The sequence below is a fragment of the Mus caroli genome, unplaced genomic scaffold (assembly GCF_978045245.1).
Source record: "Mus caroli unplaced genomic scaffold, Mus_caroli_1 scaffold_14, whole genome shotgun sequence".
Classification (NCBI taxonomy): domain Eukaryota; kingdom Metazoa; phylum Chordata; class Mammalia; order Rodentia; family Muridae; genus Mus; species Mus caroli.
In genome coordinates, this window is record NW_028227269.1 from 106902514 (window position 1) to 106921144 (window position 18631).

At 48.4% G+C, this 18631-nt stretch overlaps 2 protein-coding genes across 5 annotated transcripts in view; one reads left to right on the forward strand and one right to left on the reverse strand.

Moving 5' to 3' along the window:
- Nucleotides 1-5884, reverse strand: part of Wars1 (tryptophanyl-tRNA synthetase 1) — a 35879-nt gene extending 29995 nt beyond the window's left edge. The window contains exons 1-2 of one of the 3 annotated variants that reach the window (XM_021178740.2): nt 5794-5884; nt 133-305 (exon numbers count right to left, since the gene is read on the reverse strand). In XM_021178740.2, the coding sequence (XP_021034399.1) occupies nt 133-243 (111 nt within the window). In that variant the 5' untranslated portion in view covers nt 244-305; nt 5794-5884. Of the gene's footprint in view, nt 1-132; nt 306-4871; nt 4956-5793 lie in introns of those variants that run through there. The other 2 variants (XM_021178741.3, XM_029484725.2) reach the window with 2 other exon arrangements.
- Nucleotides 5885-6005: 121 nt separating this feature from the next.
- Wdr25 (WD repeat domain 25) overlaps nt 6006-18631 on the forward strand; it is a 135029-nt gene continuing 122403 nt past the window's right edge. Inside the window, exons 1-3 of one of the 2 annotated variants that reach the window (XM_029484840.2) lie at nt 6006-6047; nt 9364-9461; nt 9828-10647. In XM_029484840.2, coding sequence (XP_029340700.1) covers nt 9850-10647 — 798 coding nt within the window. In that variant the 5' untranslated portion in view covers nt 6006-6047; nt 9364-9461; nt 9828-9849. The remainder of the gene's footprint in view (nt 6048-9363; nt 9462-9827; nt 10648-18631) is intronic. The other variant, XM_021179104.2, reaches the window with a different exon arrangement.

Genomic DNA, 18631 nt, shown 5'->3' on the forward strand with positions numbered 1-18631 from the left:
GGGACCAGTTCCCTACATACAAAGGCCTCGGAAGCACATAAGAAGGACATGAACTTAGCAGACTATACCCAGACAGCTGCACGGGCGTGGTGGCTCAGGCGCATGTTTCGGAGAGCCCGACAAATCACCTACTTTTGGTGCATTTCCAGCTTTGAGGGACCTCACGAGCTCCCCTTGAGTAGCTATGCTGTTGAACAGCTCCAGTGGAGAGGTGCAGGACTCGCCACTGGGCATGTCTGCCATCTTCTAGGACCTAGGCCTGCAGCTGGCTTGTGAGTAGTGTGTCCAGCAGTTGAGACAGGACTCTGTGGAGAAAAAAGTGAAATGGGAGGTGAAGGTGGGAGCCATGAGCAGTTGCTGCAGCTGTGCTTCCTTTACAGCGCGCAACCTTTCTCTCAGAAAAACGTGGTAACTGAGCTGTAACACAGAACGGGGCAACAGAACATTAGTGGAAAGAGATAAGGAGAAATCTAGGGGTCAAGAAAAAGCAGCATCAATACTGACAACGAGAACTAAAGGCATTCGTGGGAAGGGCTACCTGGAGGGAGGCCAGCACGGGAGGGCCTTCTTGTAAACAGTAAGTTGTCATGGGGTGATGTTTGTTCCCATCTAGTGCCCAGAAGAGAGGAACTCATGTTTGCTTGGAATAGAAACACACTTTTGTAAGGCTACATTTAGCAGACCAAAAGACACTTTGCCAAGTCTTATTTGTTCCTTATTTTTACTGTCTTGGGAACAAACCTATGGCCTTTGCAACCATAAAGAACACAGTAATGCCACATGGCCTCTAGCTGGCCAAATGTTACAGCAAGGTCCAGGTGGGCAAAGCCCTCTCTGTTCTGAGTTCTAGACCAGTATGGATCATGAGCCTTGCCATCTCATATGCTGCCTTACTAAAGCTGGGAAGGTGTGTCTGCACCTTCTAGCAGTCACTATCTCTATTGACACCGGAAAGGGTGGGGACTGGGCCATCTGGAGTCCTGTTGGGCCAGTCACTCTATCCATAAAATGTTAACTCTTGGAACTTTTTTTAACTTACCTCAAGGGCTGTTATAGAAACAAATGAGAAAAGAAAACTGACCCAGGAACATACTACAAACTGTAAGCCAGATCCAAGTGCACTTCCAGTCTTGTTATTCCCGGGTTAGGGAGGGAGGGCTCTAAGGATACACCTAACTCAGCTTTACCCGACTTACACAGAGGAGCTGCAGCCTGTGCCAGAGCAGTAACTGAGCACCCGGACCTGGTACCTTCATCTAAGTTCCTTTATGCATCAAGTCATCTGAGCCTCATCAGAATCTTGTGACAGATCTGTCCTCCCTGGCTCATGGATATGGATGTGTATGACTGCAGAGGAAGGTGTTGTATGACAGTATTCTTGAGGATACATGAACAAATGTCTCCTCCCTTCTGAGAACAGACCCGATTAAGCATACCACTGAAGTCCAAAGTGGTGAGCCAGTGAATGCTGTGCCCCTCTGGCCCCCGACCCTACTTTGAAGCAATGAGTTTTCCTGGGTAGATGACTCAAAAGCAGACGGATCATCAAGGCCCACTCCAGCATGGGTGATGGCTCATGAAAGCTACCTGGAGGGCACTGCACAGCCCGAAGGCAGCTAGGGTAGTCTGAGCTGCTTCTGGGAAGCTGGGTTCCTCTGAGAGTCTCTCTCAGCAGTTCTTACTGCTCATATATGCTTGCAGAGAGGAAGGAACCTAGGGAATCTAGTTAGTTTCAGGGATTTCCTGAAGCTAGTAAGTTGTTTACTTTCTGAGTTTAAGGACCTCCCCCTTGCAAGACAGGACCTTTACTCCCCTCACAGAACATACTGCTGGGTCACCTTCCTGACAACATCCTGTGTTATACAAGTTTCCCTGCAGGATGGAAGGTTTCAACTAGAGGATAAAAGCTCAGGCGGTCTCAGCCACTGACCCCCACCTACCTACCTCTCAGTCAGATGCACAGTGGAGATGCCATCTGTTTGTATTTATCCATTGGTTAAATTTGTTCTCAACACCACCATTTTCACACAAGTCCATGAACTCACAATACCCAAACTAGGACGGGACAGCAGCCACTGAGAATCATCTCATCTGATTCCCAGAAAGGGAAGTTTGGTGAGGGACTGACTTGAAGAACAAGCCCTTATGGCCTAGCAGCGGGAAGAATGTTGAAGCCAGGGAGTAAGGAGACCCCCAGTCCCTTCTTTTCTATGGACATATTTGCTTGGATCAGATGAAAGAAGTGAGTGTAATAAAGATGACTTCTAGACACAAAGGGTTAAGCGATTTTCCCAGTGTCTCAGAAGAGCAAGCTGCAACTGTACATCCTGTTAGCCCAGGGAAGCCACAAGAAGCTGCCTGAGGTTCAATCCAGAGAAGTCAGACTCTAGTGTCAGAGTCCAGCTCAATCATAGGCTCTCAGAGTCCTGCTCTTCTTCCTCCTGTCCAGGAACGCTCCCCTCCCACCCCCCTTTGTCTGGGCTCTGCTATCTCTGAGAGTCAACCTCAGCTTCTCACAGCCATTACCAACCGCAGCCCTGGGACACTGGAACACGTCGTACTTTGTTGCAGCAGTTCCTCTGCTGTAGAGTTGGTAGAATTGTGACTCGTGTACACCAGCATGTATTTCTGCTATGAATGCCTCTCCTAAGTCAGTAAGCGCCTCCTCCTCGAGGCTGTTCTCTTCTATCTTCTTCTAAGTGCAGGTTTTAGCTGGACATGGTGATTGGTGTACAACTCCAAATCTAGCTGAATAGGGGGACTGGTAAATTTTAGGCTAGCCTGGGCTACAGAAAGTAGCCCAGAATTATATAGTAAGATCTTGTAGTGACACCCCCACCCTCTTAAAAAAGAAAACAAACAAACAAACAACAACAACAAAAAAACAAACCTCCTCCAAACCCAGCAAATATAAAAAATACCAGTGTTTGTTCTAGTTGATAGCTGAGTCAGTCGGATCTAAGGTTATCTCTGGTTTAATGCTCTGGCACTGAGTCATAACTTCTAAGATCTGGGGAGAGCCAGGAAGACTGCCTTGGGTCTCTGCCTTGGGTCTTAGACCTCTAGTTTCTTTGCCCACTGTAACATCTGCCCTGTTCTGGTTACCTCTGTACTTGCCTTTGTTTACCCCACTTCTCCACAAATGTTGGGCTCTGCAAAGACTGTAATCAGCTGTGGTCAGAATTGCACTCAACTCCTAGAAAAAGTGCCAGGGAGAATGAGTGAGTGAGCCTGGGACAGCTACTCTCTTTCCACTGCAAAAGGGATGGCAGCTGCTGTAATCAGCTAGGGAACCGGATCTGCATTCAGGACCCACGTTGTAGGGGAGCACCTATCTCTTCAAGCATTAGAACTCTGACTTGGAAGAGGCGTATAAACTAATCAGACAGAGGAAACAACATGTGAAATCTGTTTTCCTGGTCGCTCATGCATGGTCACCGTTTAAATCTCGTGTGTGTGTGTGTGTGTGTGTGTGTGTGTGTGTAAGTGTGTAAGTGCATGAGGAAGAGAGTGAGGGAGACCAAGAGAATGAGAGGCATTTTCTTGAATGAATATTCTAGGAATGGTTGAGGCAAAGAAAACAGAGCTACCAACTTCCTGCCTTCACGCAGTTACACATTTACCTCTGGATTGTATGAAGAGCTCTCCCATCCTCTATTTTTGTTTGCTAACCATTAGAATTCAGCTTAACTTCAGAGGTGTTTAGCTAGGAATTCTTGAACCTCTTAAAGTATATCAATATTTGCATATTCACTGGATGAATGGATGTAAGAATTGCTCAGGTTTACCATCTTTATGAAGGAATCCAAGATGACAAACTGTTAAAGATCACTGTCTTGAGGACTTACCATATCAACTCTAGATGGGAGGTTGTCTCTTTTATTAAGGAAATGCTATTTATCCCACTACTAATACAATATGGGAGAAAGAAAGATGTTATAACCAGGAAGTTATCTATTATCCCCTGTAACAAAAGTACTGGGATTATAAGAAGTCAAACTGCCTACTCCAGAGCACTCACAGCAGGCCTCTGACGAGAAGCCTACAAAGGCTCCTCCACCCGTAACTCCCCTTTGCAGGCCTTTTAATCTATGGCTCATTTAGAAAAATAGCACTGTTCTAGATGACACAGTAGTCTTGTAAAGAAAGGGGCCCATTACAGTGTGAGCAGATAGGAAAGAGAAGGATTTAGACCATAAGGAAACTATCACAGGGAAGACCCACAGTCTCTGCAGCCTGAGGGAAGAAGGCAGCACGATTTTAGGGGCAGCTTGGAAAGAAGGTGGTCTAGGAAACTTTCTAGATACCCTGGAACTGTAGTCTCAAAGAGTAGATAACAATAGTTGCAGATTGACATGATCGCAGAAGACAAAACTTGGGGATAGATGATGATGGTCTAGTTAATGAAAGGTTATTTTCCCAACCAAAGGCATTGGGGATTGAACCCAGAGCCTGGAACATGCCAAGTTAGCCTTTTAACAGTTGAACTACAAGCCGAGCCCTATGAATACTACCTTAAAAGAGAAAGACACTAATTTACAAAGACAGACGTTACAGACTCTGTTGTCACAATAAGAATGCCAACATATTCAGACACTGACCACTTAAGGAGGCCAGATAAGCTGGAGCTTTGAAGATGCTGAAGGGCAAGCTCTGAATGCAAACAGGTCACTGGGCACCCACCACATCTACTCAAAACCAGGGCATCACCTGAACCTGAGTCAACTAGATGAAATACATGCACAACATCCCAATCCAGACACACACCCTCCTCAAGTCTTCAATGCTTTCATATGAGGTAGGTGACCCAAACCAAACCACTGCAACAACAGAAAACACACTGCAAGCCTAGTCGAGAAGGCAATACATACCCTGGCTGTGTAGTCCAAGGGTGCTCAAGCTGGACAGCTGAACATATGAGAATGCCCAGCCAGGGTGGAGGTCTTTAATACTCTCCTCTTCCCCTTTCAGTTTCTTTCTTTGTTTTTTTTTTTTTTTTTTTTTTAAGAGTCTATTGTTTTTCTTATCTGCTTTGCCACACCCTTTCAGTTTCACTTACTGAGGGGTTTCCTAGAAATCACTCAGGTTCCCAAAAGCATTTTAGCCACTTGCCCAGCTTCCTTCAAGAGCAAGTCCAGTCACTGGCTAGCTACTTGAGCTGTGGGAGGAGGCGGCTGAGGCCAATCAAACTCCCAAGAGCCCGGAGCTACTTGTCATTGCATCAGCTGTCCCTTTCTTCAGGTTGACCGCCATATGACCTCCCCACCCTCTTCCTTTCCCGCCCCCACAGCATCATTGCAATTGTGTGTAGTGTAGCGACAAATAGGACGGGCATATCGCTTTGTACATCACTGCCTCCCTGAAGAAGCCTTGCTCTGAAGTTGTGCACTGCAGCGGAAAGATAGGAACTGCGAGTTCAGAGAGCATCGGCTTTTAATGTTGGGCATAGAGTTTGGTGTGCTATCATAAAACCGTGGGAAAGTAGCGTTCCTTCTCTGCTTCTCTTTAGGATCCCTCATCTATGAAACGGGCACCAGGGGCTTTACAAACACTTCGTACAGGGCAAAGAGATCCTACAGGGCAAAGCTCAGGCGGTGGGAAACGATGACAGGCTGGGTGGGCGGCGCCGCCGCAGCCTCCCGGTCCCTCGTGGTGCAGGTGCCCAGAGAACAGACAGCCGGGTTCCGAGCTGGACCCTCGGGGCGCGGCGCCGGGGCGTCAGCCCAAGGCCCCGGCGCCACCTCGGCATCCCTCCCTCACTCCCGGCGCAGTGACCACCCACTCCTCACTTACCGGCGGCACCCCCTTCGGCCCCACCAGTCAGCACCCCCAGGTTCAGCCACCGGTACCTCTTGGGCGTCCGTGGAAACACCAGCCGGCTGGAATAACTTCCGGTCTCGGCATGCCGCCATTGGCTGTCCAGGCAGAGGCGGGCAGAACCCATCTCCGATTGGCTGAGATTGCCGGCGTCGTGGTGGAACGCGACTGGGCGGCCCGAGTGCTGGCCGGACCGCTGTAGGGGTGGACCAAGAGCTTCCGTGTGTGTGGTGAGCGGCGGGCCCAGGAGGGAGGGGGCCGGGATGTGGCGGCCGCATGCTTCCCGCTTCTTAGCGCCGGGCTCAGCCCGCTGCTTGCCTTCCTGTTCTTCCCGTTCATCTCTAGAGTGCTGTGCTCTGAACTCCTTACCCATTAGTGTTGACAGCTTGGCTAACTTACTCATCCTTCAAAACCCGTGTCTGTTTTTTTGTTTCCCATCCTGTATCCGTGGCCTCTGGGACAAGATCCGTGTGAATTTCTACCCACATCAGATCTATCATAGTGCCTAACACTGAGTAGGAAACTAGGACCCGTGTGTTGAACGGGAAAATTCTGTCTTTAACTTCCCCAGTTCCCTGCCCCATCACCTTGCTGTCTGCAAATACATCTAGATTGAGGCTTCTTGGACAGTGAGCTAAGCACACAGGACACCCTGCTCCACGCATCCGTGCTCCCCTTAGCTTTTCAGTATTCAGCTTCAGTTCTCAGTCCTCTTTTTTCCCCCATTTAGCCTCTTCCTCTTGGTTTCACCACACCCCCTTTTCTCATAGCAGTTTCTGGACTTGGGTACAAGATGGCTACCATCATCTCCTAAACGGTGTGCATCTCTCTCAGCCTTCTCCCTTCATGTATGTTTTCTTGACTCACCCTTGACTCCTCTTCATTGGTATTGGTTCTGTTTTAGTCACAGTATTGTGAACACCGTAGTTCCCTCAACCTCTTCAGAGCGTCACACTGGTGTAGTCTCTCTGAGACCTGTCTCAGCTCCAGAAAAAGATGCAGTCTTGGGCCCAGCTACCCTGTATCCTTTTCCTCTTGAGTTCACAAGTCTACGACATCTTCTGGCTCACGAGTCAGGGATGTTTTGTCTTCTATGGCTTGGGAGTGTGCTGAATGAAGGACATCATTTACTGTTTTGCCTACTGTGGCAGATGTTGAGTGAGAGAATGAAATCTATGTGTGGTGCATCTGGTGTCCTGTCCCTTGCTGTCGTTCATTTTCTATCCCCTGTGGAGCTGATGGGCCACACTGTCCTCAGATCTGCTATGGGCCTCTTTTGTGAGTCTACCCTGCAGATAACCGTGTAGCTTAAAACCCAGGCTGTGACCGAGCTCTATATAGTATGGTGGTGGGAATCAGATGGGTTTCATTTGAGGAACCAGGAGATTGGCCTCAACTCCCTGCTGAATATGTAGAGATCAAATTATTTGCAGAGCATGGGTCTATCTCTGTGTGGCTAGTCTCCAGTGGGATCTTAGTTTGGTTGGAGAGTGGAAAGCTGGTTTTAGAAGTCCTTTTTAGAAGATGTTTCTAAATGTGGACATTGTTACCTGCCTGGATTTGGCTGCTGGTAGGAATGATAACTACAGGCCTTGGATGATGAGCAGACTTGTATGGCAGTGGGATTCTTAGGGCAAATAATGCCATTAGTGGACAGACGTGAAAGGCTTTGAGTGGAATTTTGGAGCCCAGTGTGTGATCTGACATGGTGATATATACTTGTAATCCCAGCACTCTAAAGGCTGAGGCAGGAAGACTGGACTAAGACCAGCCTGGCTTATACATAGTGAGGACTTGTAATGGGCTAGAGAGTTTCATCTGTTAAAGACACTTGTTTTGAAATCATGAAGACCAAAGTTTGGATCCCAGCACCCATGTAATAAGCCATTTCACACTTGCTTGTAACCAACCTGTAAGAGGTCACAGATAGACTATGCCTCGAATAGATGGAAAGTGAAACAGCACAGGACTCCATCTTCTGGCCGCCTTGTATGTAGGAGCACAGGTTTGCACATTCCATAGGCATGCATACACTCACACAGCAAACACACAAGCATAAAAAAAGAAGCGGGCTAGCTGGTCCATGGCCCAGGCTTGCACTCTGTCCCACTCCACCCTCTGCTGGCTGAGATATGCTCAGCATCCTTATTTTCTTTCTGTCTGTACTCACAGAATTAATACTGAGTTTTAGACCAAGGCAATTCTTACTGAGAAATAGCTGATAGAAATTTGTGAATGCTCAGAATTCCAGGAAAAACTTTTGAATGGAAATTCAGTACTCTGTGAACCTATGCATTTGGGGTGAAACAAACAGATTTGGATGCCATGTTTAGAATTGCTCTTGCCACAGTTGGGTGGACTGGTGCCTTAGGACCCAACCCTGGGCTTTGTACGTTCCCCGGGCGGTACTCTGCAGTTGCTCTGCTTCTCTGGATGAGGATTTTTTGTTTGTTTGTTTGTTTGTTTTTAGAGACAGGGTTTCTCTGTGTGACCCTGGCTGTCCTTGAACTCACTCTGCAGATCAGGCTGCCTCGAACTCAGAAATCCACCTGTCTCTGCCTCCTGAGTGCTGGGATTATAGGTGTACACCATCATCTCTAGGCTGAAGTTGTTGTTTTTAAAGACTGGGTCTTGCTAGGTATCCCAGGGTGGCCTTGAAGTCATAATCCTCCTGCCTCAGCATCACGAATGCTAGGCTCAAAGGTGGGTGCTGCCATACCCAGCTCCCTGTTGTCCTCGTGCTCTTTTTCTACATTCTCTTTCTTCTCTTCTGCTTTAGCAGTGCGGAGGGGCAAACCCAGAACCTTGCATGTGTTAACAAGAATTCTGTCAGCGAGCTTTAGCCCCAGCCCCACAGAGGTTTCCATTTAAAAAATTATCTGTAAAGCCAGGAAGTGGAGGCCCAGGCCTTTAATCCCAGCACTAAGGAGGCAGAGGCAGGGGCAGGGGCAGGGGCAGGGGCAGGGGCAGGAGGCAGGAGGCAGGAGGCAGGAGGCAGGAGGCAGGAGGCAGGAGGCAGGAGGCAGGAGGCAGGAGGCAGGAGGCAGGAGCGCAGGAGCGCAGGAGGCAGGAGGAGGCAGGAGGAGGCAGGAGGAGGCAGGAGGAGGCAGGAGGAGGCAGGAGGAGGCAGGAGGAGGCAGGAGGAGGCAGGAGGAGGCAGGAGGCAGGAGGAGAGGCAGAGGCATCTCGGTAAGTGTGAGGTCAACCTGGTCTACAGAGCAAGTTCTAGGATACCCGAAGCTACCCAGAGAAACCCTGTCTGAACACACACACACCCCACCCCACACACTATAACTAATTATTTCTACTTAATAGGAGACCCATTTATTTTTTACTACTACTTGGGTTTTTATATATTATGTAATGTTTAAATTAGGGTTAACATATATACCTTGCCAAGTATCATCCCCCCCTTTTTTTTAAAACAAACAAACAAACAAACCTTTTATTGTATACATAGCTGGGAGACAGCATGCGTCTTAAGGCTCACATGCTGAGGTCAAGGGAAAATTTTCATGAGTTGGTTTTTCTCTTTCCACCATGTAGGTTCCAGGGACCGAGCTTAGGTGTGATGACGAGCGCCTTTAATCCACTGAGTCATCTTGCAGCCCAAACTATATTTTTTAGTTTCCCCTTTTAAAAAGGTATGTCTCCTATTTTTAATTGCGCGCATGCACCTATTGTCGGTGTGTGAGCTTGTACATGTGAGTGCAGGTAGTCATGGAGGTCAGAATAGGGCATTGGGTCCTCAGGAACCAGGGCTGCTGTGGCTGTGAGCTGCCCAGGGTGGGTCCTCTGGGAAAGCAGTACACGCTGCTAATTACTGAGCTACCTCTCCTGCGCCGAACATAATTTCTCTATGTTGAAATATCTGAAATTCTTTTTTGTTCTGTATGAGTTTGTGCTTGTGGAGTTTGATGTCTTTGACCTTCAAGGGGACATCCTGCCCCGAAGTGCAGAACGACTCACGTTATTAACGGTTGCTAACTCTTGATCTTGTTTACTTCTAGGAAGTCACCTTTGTGTGACTGTATGGCCTCGCTGGTAGCATATGATGATTCTGACTCTGAGACCGAGGCTGACCCTGCCAGAAGTGGGGACGCTGCAGGTCAGATAAGTGACGCCTCTAGTATGAGCAGGCCTTCTGGGATGGGGTTTGCATCTAGCACAGTGGGCGTGACCAAAGAGGGGGCACAGCACACAGGGAACTCTCCTAATGAAGACCCAGGGATGCAACGTCTGCCGCTGGCTCGGCTCTGGAGAAGTGACCCTGGGTCTTGTCCCAGCCAGAGGCTACAGTGGCCCTCAAAGGAACCTGATACCACTTTCCCTCCCAGTGAGCCTCCTCGTCCTTCTCTGTGGATGAGCCGGGCTCCAGTCGGCCACGTGCCCCTAGCAGCTGCCTGCCTTAAGCCACTAAAACCTGCCTGGGACGTCCTCAGACCTTCTTCTCACGATCAAAGCACATTTGAAAGCACAGCTGGAAATGCCAACTCTTCTCAGAGGAAAAGGGGTGAGGACTGTGTGCTTCCCTATATCCCCAAGAGGCTGAGGCAGCTGCAAGCGCTGAATCCAGAAACAGGCGGGGGCAAAGATGGAGAGCCCCCGGGACCTCCTGCGGGGTGTGCCCCGGCCCCACTCTGCGTGGCTCCCACAGTGTCTGAGTTCATCCAGCCATATTTGAACAGTCAGTACAGAGAGACTACGGTCCCCAAGAAAGTGCTTTTCCACCTGCGAGGCCACAGGGGCCCGGTCAACAGCATTCAGTGGTGTCCAGTCTTTTGCAAGAGCCACATGCTTCTCTCTGCTTCCATGGACAAAACCTTCAAGGTAAGACAAGGGAAAACAACTCCCAGTGGCTCTTAGGTGTAAGCAACTGGGATGCTATACTGATTCGAGTCAGGCAGGCAGTGGGTGGGCACAGGCTACACACTCTCTTTGGAAATTTCTGTAGTTCTCTTTGGTACATTGGAGAGAGTTCTCTATGATCAGCCTCAGATCTTTGGTCTTTCCTGCCTCATTCCTTTCTTTCCCAATACTGCCTTGCACTACAGTATTAATAAATTATAGTATGACTAGATGATAAACATTTTACTTCATTTGCTAGTAGTATACATATATTTTAATTTCAAGACAGTGTTTCTCTGTGTTGCTTTGGCTGTCCTGGAACTTGCTCTGTAGACCAGGTTGGTCTTGAACTTACAGATATCCTCCTGCATCTGTTGGGATTAAGGGCTGCACTAGTACTGCTCAGCATGCACACAGTATTTTAATTCAAGTATGTCCTAGTTCATTTCCTTTCCTATGGTTGGACATTTTGTCACATTTAGTAGCACATCCCATGAACTACAGTGTTGTAAGCATGTTCCTACCTACATATTCCCCTGCCAGAGCCTGATATTTATTTATAGAGGGTCCCCCAAAGTAGTAGTTCAGGCTTGCCTATAAGGCTTAGGGCCCCTATGAGAGAGGGGGGAGGGGCAGGGGAGGGGCAGAGAGGAGAGGGGGAAGAAGAGAGGAGAGAGGTAGAAGAGGTAGATGTTCTATTGCCTGTGAGGTCAGAGAAATTAGACATCTGTTTTCTGCGGGATACAGTTTGTTTGTTTGTTTGTTTGTTTTTTGACAGGCTCTCATGGTGTGGCTAGCCCTGACTGGCCTGGAATTCACTATGTAGACCAGACTGGCCTCAAAGGTAAAGAGATCTGCCTGCCTCTGCTTTCTAAGTGCTGGGATGGAAGATATGTACCACCATGCAATAAATGTAACTGCAGCTTGTAACTGCAACTTATAGCCAGCAGATTAAAGAAGCCTGAGATGTATGGAACAAATAAGCTATAGGGGCTGTAGTAAAATCACATCTCCTCCAGTGCTCCCGGCACTGAATACTGCCTCTCTTCATCTTTTGCTAATAAGCTGTGATGCCTCTTCTTATTTCTCCTTGGGAGAGAATGGCTTCCCACAGCCTGTACAGGGTAGCTGGCCTCTGGCCTAAACGGGTCTCCCTCTGAGTCTGATATCTTGTCTTTGAAAGGGACACTTATACCTGTGTCACATGATCACTTGAGAAATGTGTTTTCAAAAGCATGTAGTGTAGGCTGGGGAGGTGGTTCATTTAGTAAAGTTCTTGTGATCACAAGCACTTGATTCTCAGTATACACATGAAAGGCGGGTGGGTAAGCAGGGCCTGGTGGTGCATACCTTTACCCAGAACTCAGGAGGCAGAGGCAAGGGGATCTCTGTGAACTTGAGGCCAGCCTGGTCTACAAAGCAAGTCCAGAACATCTAGAGCTTGTTACACAGAGAAACCCTGTCTCAACCCCTCCTCACAAAAAGATAGGTGCCTACTTGTAAACCTAGTCTAGGTAGGTGGAAAGAGGTGGGTCCTTCAGGTTCTCTGGTCAGCCAGCTTAGCTCACCTGTACTGGTGAAATACAGGCTGGTGAGAGACTCAGTCTTAAAAAACAAGGCTGGTGCCTGTCTTAGTTAGAATTACTATTGCTTTGATGAAATACCAAAAGCAAGTTGGGGAGGAAAGGGTAATTTGGCTTACACTTCTACATAGTAGTCCATCATCAAAGGAAGTCAGGGCAGGAACCTAGAGGCAGCAGATGATGCAGACTATGAACTTGGCCCTCCACCATCAACCACTAGTTAAGGAAATGCCTCCGACGATACTTACAGCTTGACCTTATGGAGGAATTTTCTCTCTTGAGGTTCCCTCCTTCAAATGACTCAAGCTTGTGTCAAGTTGACATAAAACAATCTAGCATAATGCCTGAAGAACAACAGCTAGGGGCTGGAGTGGTGGCTCAGCAGATCAGGGGCTAAAAACACTGAGGCAGGAGGATCTCCGTGAGCTTGAGGCCAGCCTGGTCTACAAAGCAAGTCCAGACCAGTACTAAAAGGTTCAATTCCCAGCAGACACATGACAGATCACAGCTGTCTTTAGCTCCAGTTCTAGTAGATCTGATACCTCCAGACAGACAATATATACAAGCAAAACATTAATGCATGTGAAATAGAAATTGTGAAACAGAAATAAATAAAATTTAAAAAAAAAAAAGAAAACCAGCCAAAGTTGTCCTCTGACAACTATGTTTTGAGCCCCAACCTACCAGTACCAGAAGGCAGTTTGGTGGGAAGAGAAGACCCAAATGCTTAGAAGTGAGCTAGGTCTGTGGGTGTAGACAGACATTTACAGACCATGCAGAGACTCCTGTTTGGCTCTAGCAAGGCTGATGTGTTCTCTTCAATTCTTTGAGCCAGGCTTTGGTGCTTCTGTGGTGTTGGGCTATGTAATCTATGTGAGGGACGTTCAGTGGTCTGGGTGGCTCATGGCAATCCTGGACTGACCCAGAGTCTTGAGAGCCTGATGCCCAGAGGCCCGTCTGAGGGTTTCAGTTGGGCCCAGGCTCCTAGCAGTGTCTGGCTGGCTCTGGAGTACACAGGACACCCTGACTTTGAGCTCACCTAATTGCTGAAATTATTTCCTCCTGTGTCCTGTCTTCTCCAGGTTCCTTTCCCTTTGCTTCTTGCTTGACCAGTTTCTACTGGTCAAGACCCAGCTCAGAACAGGGCCAATGAAGAGTGTTTATCTATTCTGTGGTCTTAGGTTGGGCAGTGTGCCAGGAGCAAGAGCTACATTGAGCCAGATGGGACATGTCTTTCCTGTCGGGACGCCCTCCCCCACCCCAAGCTGTGTTCATTCTTAGCCTTCCCTCTTCCCACAGTTTCCTGTGCACTCTCCAATATTTGAATGTAGAGGTCCCTGCCTTCTAGATGAGCCTGGACCAGCCCCTGGGTTCCTTCTCCAGCCCCTCAGGACTGAGGGATGGAGCGGGTTGCTTTACAGTAGGCTGGCTTTCCTGATGCTTAATGCCCTTGGCAAGGAAGGCCTGAAGGTTCTCTAATAGCATGAATACCTACATATTCTGTATCTACAGTATCAAGTAAGCTCATGGCTCCTGGTGGGAACTTAGCTGTAGTTCTAGAGTAGGTTATACAGTCCTTTCTCTTGGCCACTAGAGAGGGGAGGGCAGCCTGGCAGATGTGGGGAACTATTGCGCAAGAAGGTGGGAGAGGTTGCCGTGGTTATCATGTCTTTAACCTATGATGCCTCCTCATGGAGAGGTCAGGTGTCTCCTCATGAGTGCCGACCTGCCAACTACCTGTGCACTGATGGGAAGAGGTAGACCTGAGCCCAGTGGAGTTGGTCTTTACCTGAAGGCCCCATTGGTAGAACTGAACAGCTTGCCTACCCTGGGTCATCATTACTGACAAGAGGCTTCAGTTTCCTGAAGAGATACTATGAGTATCCTTCTGCTGTTTGTTTGTTTTTGTTTTTGCTGGGGGCTTGAGTTCAGGACCTTGTGCGAAAAGTGAACACTCTACCACTGAGCTATTCCTAACCCCATGATGATATTGTGTGTGTGTGTGTACATGTGTGTGTGTGTGTGTGAGAGTACATGTGTGTGTGTACATGTGTGTGTGTGTGTGTGAGAGAGAGTGCGTGTGTGTGTACATGTGTGTGAGAGTACATGTGTGTGTGTACATGTGTGTGTGTGTGTGTGTGTAGGTGGAGGACAGAGGGCAGCTTTGGATATTGTTCCTCAGTTGTTCTTTTTAAGATAGACTAGGTTGGCCAGCTGGCATGTCCCAGGATCTGCCTGTCTGTTTCCCCAAAGCTGGGATTCCAGGATTATATGACTGTGCCTAGCCTTTTCACATGAGTTTTGGGAGTTGAATTCCTGTCCTCCTGCTTGTAAAGCAAGCACTTTTCAGATTGACCATGATGACTTTATTTTTAAAAATTGTTTACTTTTTGTATGTGTGTTTGGGGGGCACATGAGTGCTATGGTACATGTGTGGAGGTCAGAGAACAACTTTGGGGGGGGGGGTCAGTTCTTCTTCCACTATGTCACTGTTGGGGATTGGGCTTGGTGGCAAGTGCCTTTACTTGATAAATCATTTTGCTCACCCCAAAGATTTTTTTTTTCTTTAGGACAGTATCTCACAAGGTAGCCCTGGCTGCCTTGTTATTCATTACGAAGATCAAGCTAGCCACGACCCCATAAAGACCTGCCTCTCTCTTCCTTCAGAGCGCTAAGAGAAAGGCAAGTGCCACCATGCTCCATGTTGTTTTTTAAGAGAGAGTGAGTTGGCACCTTGGCTCTGGGTGTGGTGAAGAAAAGTGTGCCAGGACTGGTGTGACACTTCACGGCCAGAAGAGGTCGCAGTTGGGCTGCCTGGGATGACAAGAAGCCTGAGTTTAGGGCTGTGTGTGGGATGCTGATGTGTGGCCTGTCCCAGGAGGCATGTGGGCCGGAGGTGGTGATGCTAGTGTGAGACTCCTTGGCTGCCAGGAAGCTTGAGGGAGTTCCCTACCCCCATGTCTACTCCCCAGTACATCCAAGGGATGGCCTCGGGCAAAGACACTTGCTGTAGTTGAGTTGTTGTCAGTACTGACCATGCATGCTAGGAGCAGAGTCTCCTGATCTTTATGAAAATTCAGGTTTTTATAAGCCAGGGGTGACTATCAAGCTGGAACCCGAGCAGAGGCTTTAATAAGATGTCTCACAGTTTTAGTGATTAGGGTTGTTTGGAAAATCATTTTGTGTAAGTGGGGCTCTCAGTAAGTTCGGAATGCAGAATGAATAGTAGGAACCAATAAGCTGTGGTGGGAAGATGGGTTAGGGCATGGAGGGCTCAGGTGGGCACCTGAGGATGGAAGTTCTACCCTAGGCCTGCAGGTTGGTATGTGGCCTGCTGAGTGGCGGCTGCGTTTTCCTCCCTGATGTCAGGTCAGAGATGCCTGTGGTTATAAACCAAGCCCCAGTGTTCCTGTGAGGTGGAGGTGTGATGTGTGCTTGGTCTTCCTGGCCTGGGTGCTGGCACTCAGGATATGAACAACTGGGTGGGACCTGGCATGTGCATGGCATGTGTCACTCAGGGTGCTGGGGCTTTGCTCCCATCCCTGCCAGCGGTGGCTCACTGTATCTGAGATGTTCAACAGGCGGTAAGCTTTGTAAATGCAGAAGTCACACCAGACCCATTTTTATATTCTCCGTAGCATCTGGCATGAGATTTGTTCCATGTTAAGTGATCAATGAAGATTTAAAGACATTTTTTGGATTTCACTGCTTTGATTTAGGAGGGTTTGTTTGTGCACATGCAAAAATCCTGCTCACCTCTAGGGGGCACAGTAAGACTTGCTATCTTTTGCCCATCCAAGCTTCTAGAATGTGGTAGAATCCTTGACTCCCCGTAACATTTACTGAGATGATTTTTCTCTGATCCGGAGCAAGCCAGCTCCGTCCATCTGACTGATGTGAGGAGCCAAGTGCCGGTCTTTCGTCGCCTTAAAGCTCGGCTTTGGAGGAACACATTTCAGCTAGGCACATTACGGTGGAAAGATATGTATTTTAATATGCTCTAAATGTTCTGTGAGCTGTAAAATGTGCTTATATTAGTTTTGAAAAATTTACAGCCAAAGCAATTAAGTAAAATAAAACAATGAGTCACAGGCCCCGAAGCGCTGCTCCGCTGTCGCAGGCGGTGATCCTTCTGCCCTCCTCCGTGAGCTCGAGGCTTTCCTGGCTTTAGTCCCAGCACAGACACCTTTATGCTCTCTTTTCATTTCTCCGTGAACTCGCTGGGCTCTGCATGTTTGAACACCCACTGCACGTAAAGGTAGAATTCAGCCTTTGATGCCTTTTCTAAGGGAAAAAGGCAAACACAGACAGCCTTGCCTGGCTGTCCATGCAGAGGCTGGGCCAGGCCCCCCAGGGGACTCCCTGCTGCACCAGCGTGCTTCCTGCAGTGGGGACGAGTTCTTACTTAGGCAGGTTTGTACATAAAGCTTGTGAGCTGCGTGTTATTAATTTGCTTTATTCTAGATTTTTCTTCAATAACAAATAGCAAGCTTCTGTAACATATTTTTAAAAAGGCAAACTGAGGCTTACTGGCGAAACTTGACTGACTCAGATAAATGAGATACGAAGGAGAAAAGAGACATCACTGCTTGTACTGCCCTGGTCATGGTGCATCACTAGGCCGCCCAGTCTGGCTGCTGCATCCCGCATGTTGACACAGGCCAGCTGATCATTGCTATCTTGCCCTCCACCAGATTGTCTTTTGTATTGTTTGTGGGGCATAGCTCAGAGGTGGACTGTCTGCCCTGCAGGCAGAGGACCTGGGGTTCCATCCCCACTCCCCCAAACAAAGTCCCCACTGAAAAACTGTCCACAAACAGTTTTCTGACTGTCTCTTTCCTCACACTTGCCCTTGTCTCTCCTGTAGCTTCTGGAGTCCATTTTAAAGCAAGTAGTCCTGCCGTGATCACACTGTGCATAAATGCCATCTTTTCTGCTGCTTAATGTAGTGAAGATGGGCTTTGCACTGTCGGTTGGCAGAAGGCCTGTGTGTGGGAAATGGAACCTTAAACTGGCTGGCCTTTGGTGCGTGACTCTACTGCTGCTCAGTACTGCTGTGACTTTGCATAAGATTACTTGGTCTCACTGATCCCCAGGTATCATGGTAAAGGAGAGAGAATGGCCATCAATGAGGACTGTTGCCACAGATATGGGAAGAAATGATCTAGTCCAGTCCCTGGCATAAGCAAGAATTTACCCCCTTGTACCCATATTGATTGGTTAAAACACAAATGTGCAAAAAAAACTCCTCAGTTAAGAGTCTGCTGACGGAATGCAGTTCTGCTTTTGTGAATCTCTTCAGAGTCTGTTTTTGTACATATGGATTTTTAAAGAGTTTCAGCCTCAGTGTTCCTGAGATAAATCCCTTTAAAATGCATGGAGTTTCTGAGATCAATGCTACTGAGCTGCCTTTGTCGTCCTTTGGAGTATTTTGTGCATCCGCCAGGTCCTGCTGAGGCCGGCCCAGGTGCCAGGCGCTCACACTGGCCACTGGATGGTGGACGGTTGCTTGAGTCCAAAGTCAAGCCTCCGCAGCTCTGGGGAAGCAACCTCTTAGGAGACCCAGGAGGGAGCTATGCTGCCTCCCTCAGGCAAGTTGCCTTCAGAGGTAGCTGAAGGCTCTGCGATGGAGGCAGGTGACCCCAGCTGGTGCTTTCTCGTGCTGATCACCAGCTCTATGGTGACCAGGAGCACATGAGGGAGCAGGGTGTCAGCAGCTGCACTGGGTCCACCACATGCTGCTAGGCACAGCTTTTAACACACAGCAGAGCTGAAACTTATTCCCAGTTACGCAGCAGGCAACATGGGGCGGGCAGGGAAGGGGGGGGGGCAATAGGCTACAGAGACTGAGCCAAGCTGGCAAGCTGTCCCTCCTCCACCTCTGGAAACGCCCAGTGGAAAGCAGCCCTTTCTCCCAGATGGGCCCAGGCTCTCTCCAGCCTCACTACTTGGGCTTTGTTAAGGGGCAGGGGGAGCAGAGATGATTTCCACGGTGGCTTGGATTTGCATTTTTATATATTACAGGATCTCACTGATTTATCATTGTTAGTGGATCTGATTATATTAGGGTATCTTGGATGTGCTTTGTAAAAAGTGATATATTTCACATTCAAAGACAAGGAATTTATGGATCCAAGTGCCAGAGCGAGGGTTTAGTTCAGTTTTGAAAGAATTACTCTTGATGGATTTTTACGAAATGAGGTTGAGAAGTGATTTGGTGCGTGGAGGAAGGAGCTAGGGAGCATTATGCAGATGATTGGCAATTTATTCCGAGCACGAGGCAGATCTGTTGGAAATGAGAGGCGCAGCTGGGTAGGAGGGGCGGGTCGTGGTGGTGGGCGTCTGGTATTTGGGGAGTGAATGATTAACAGTGAGTGCATGGA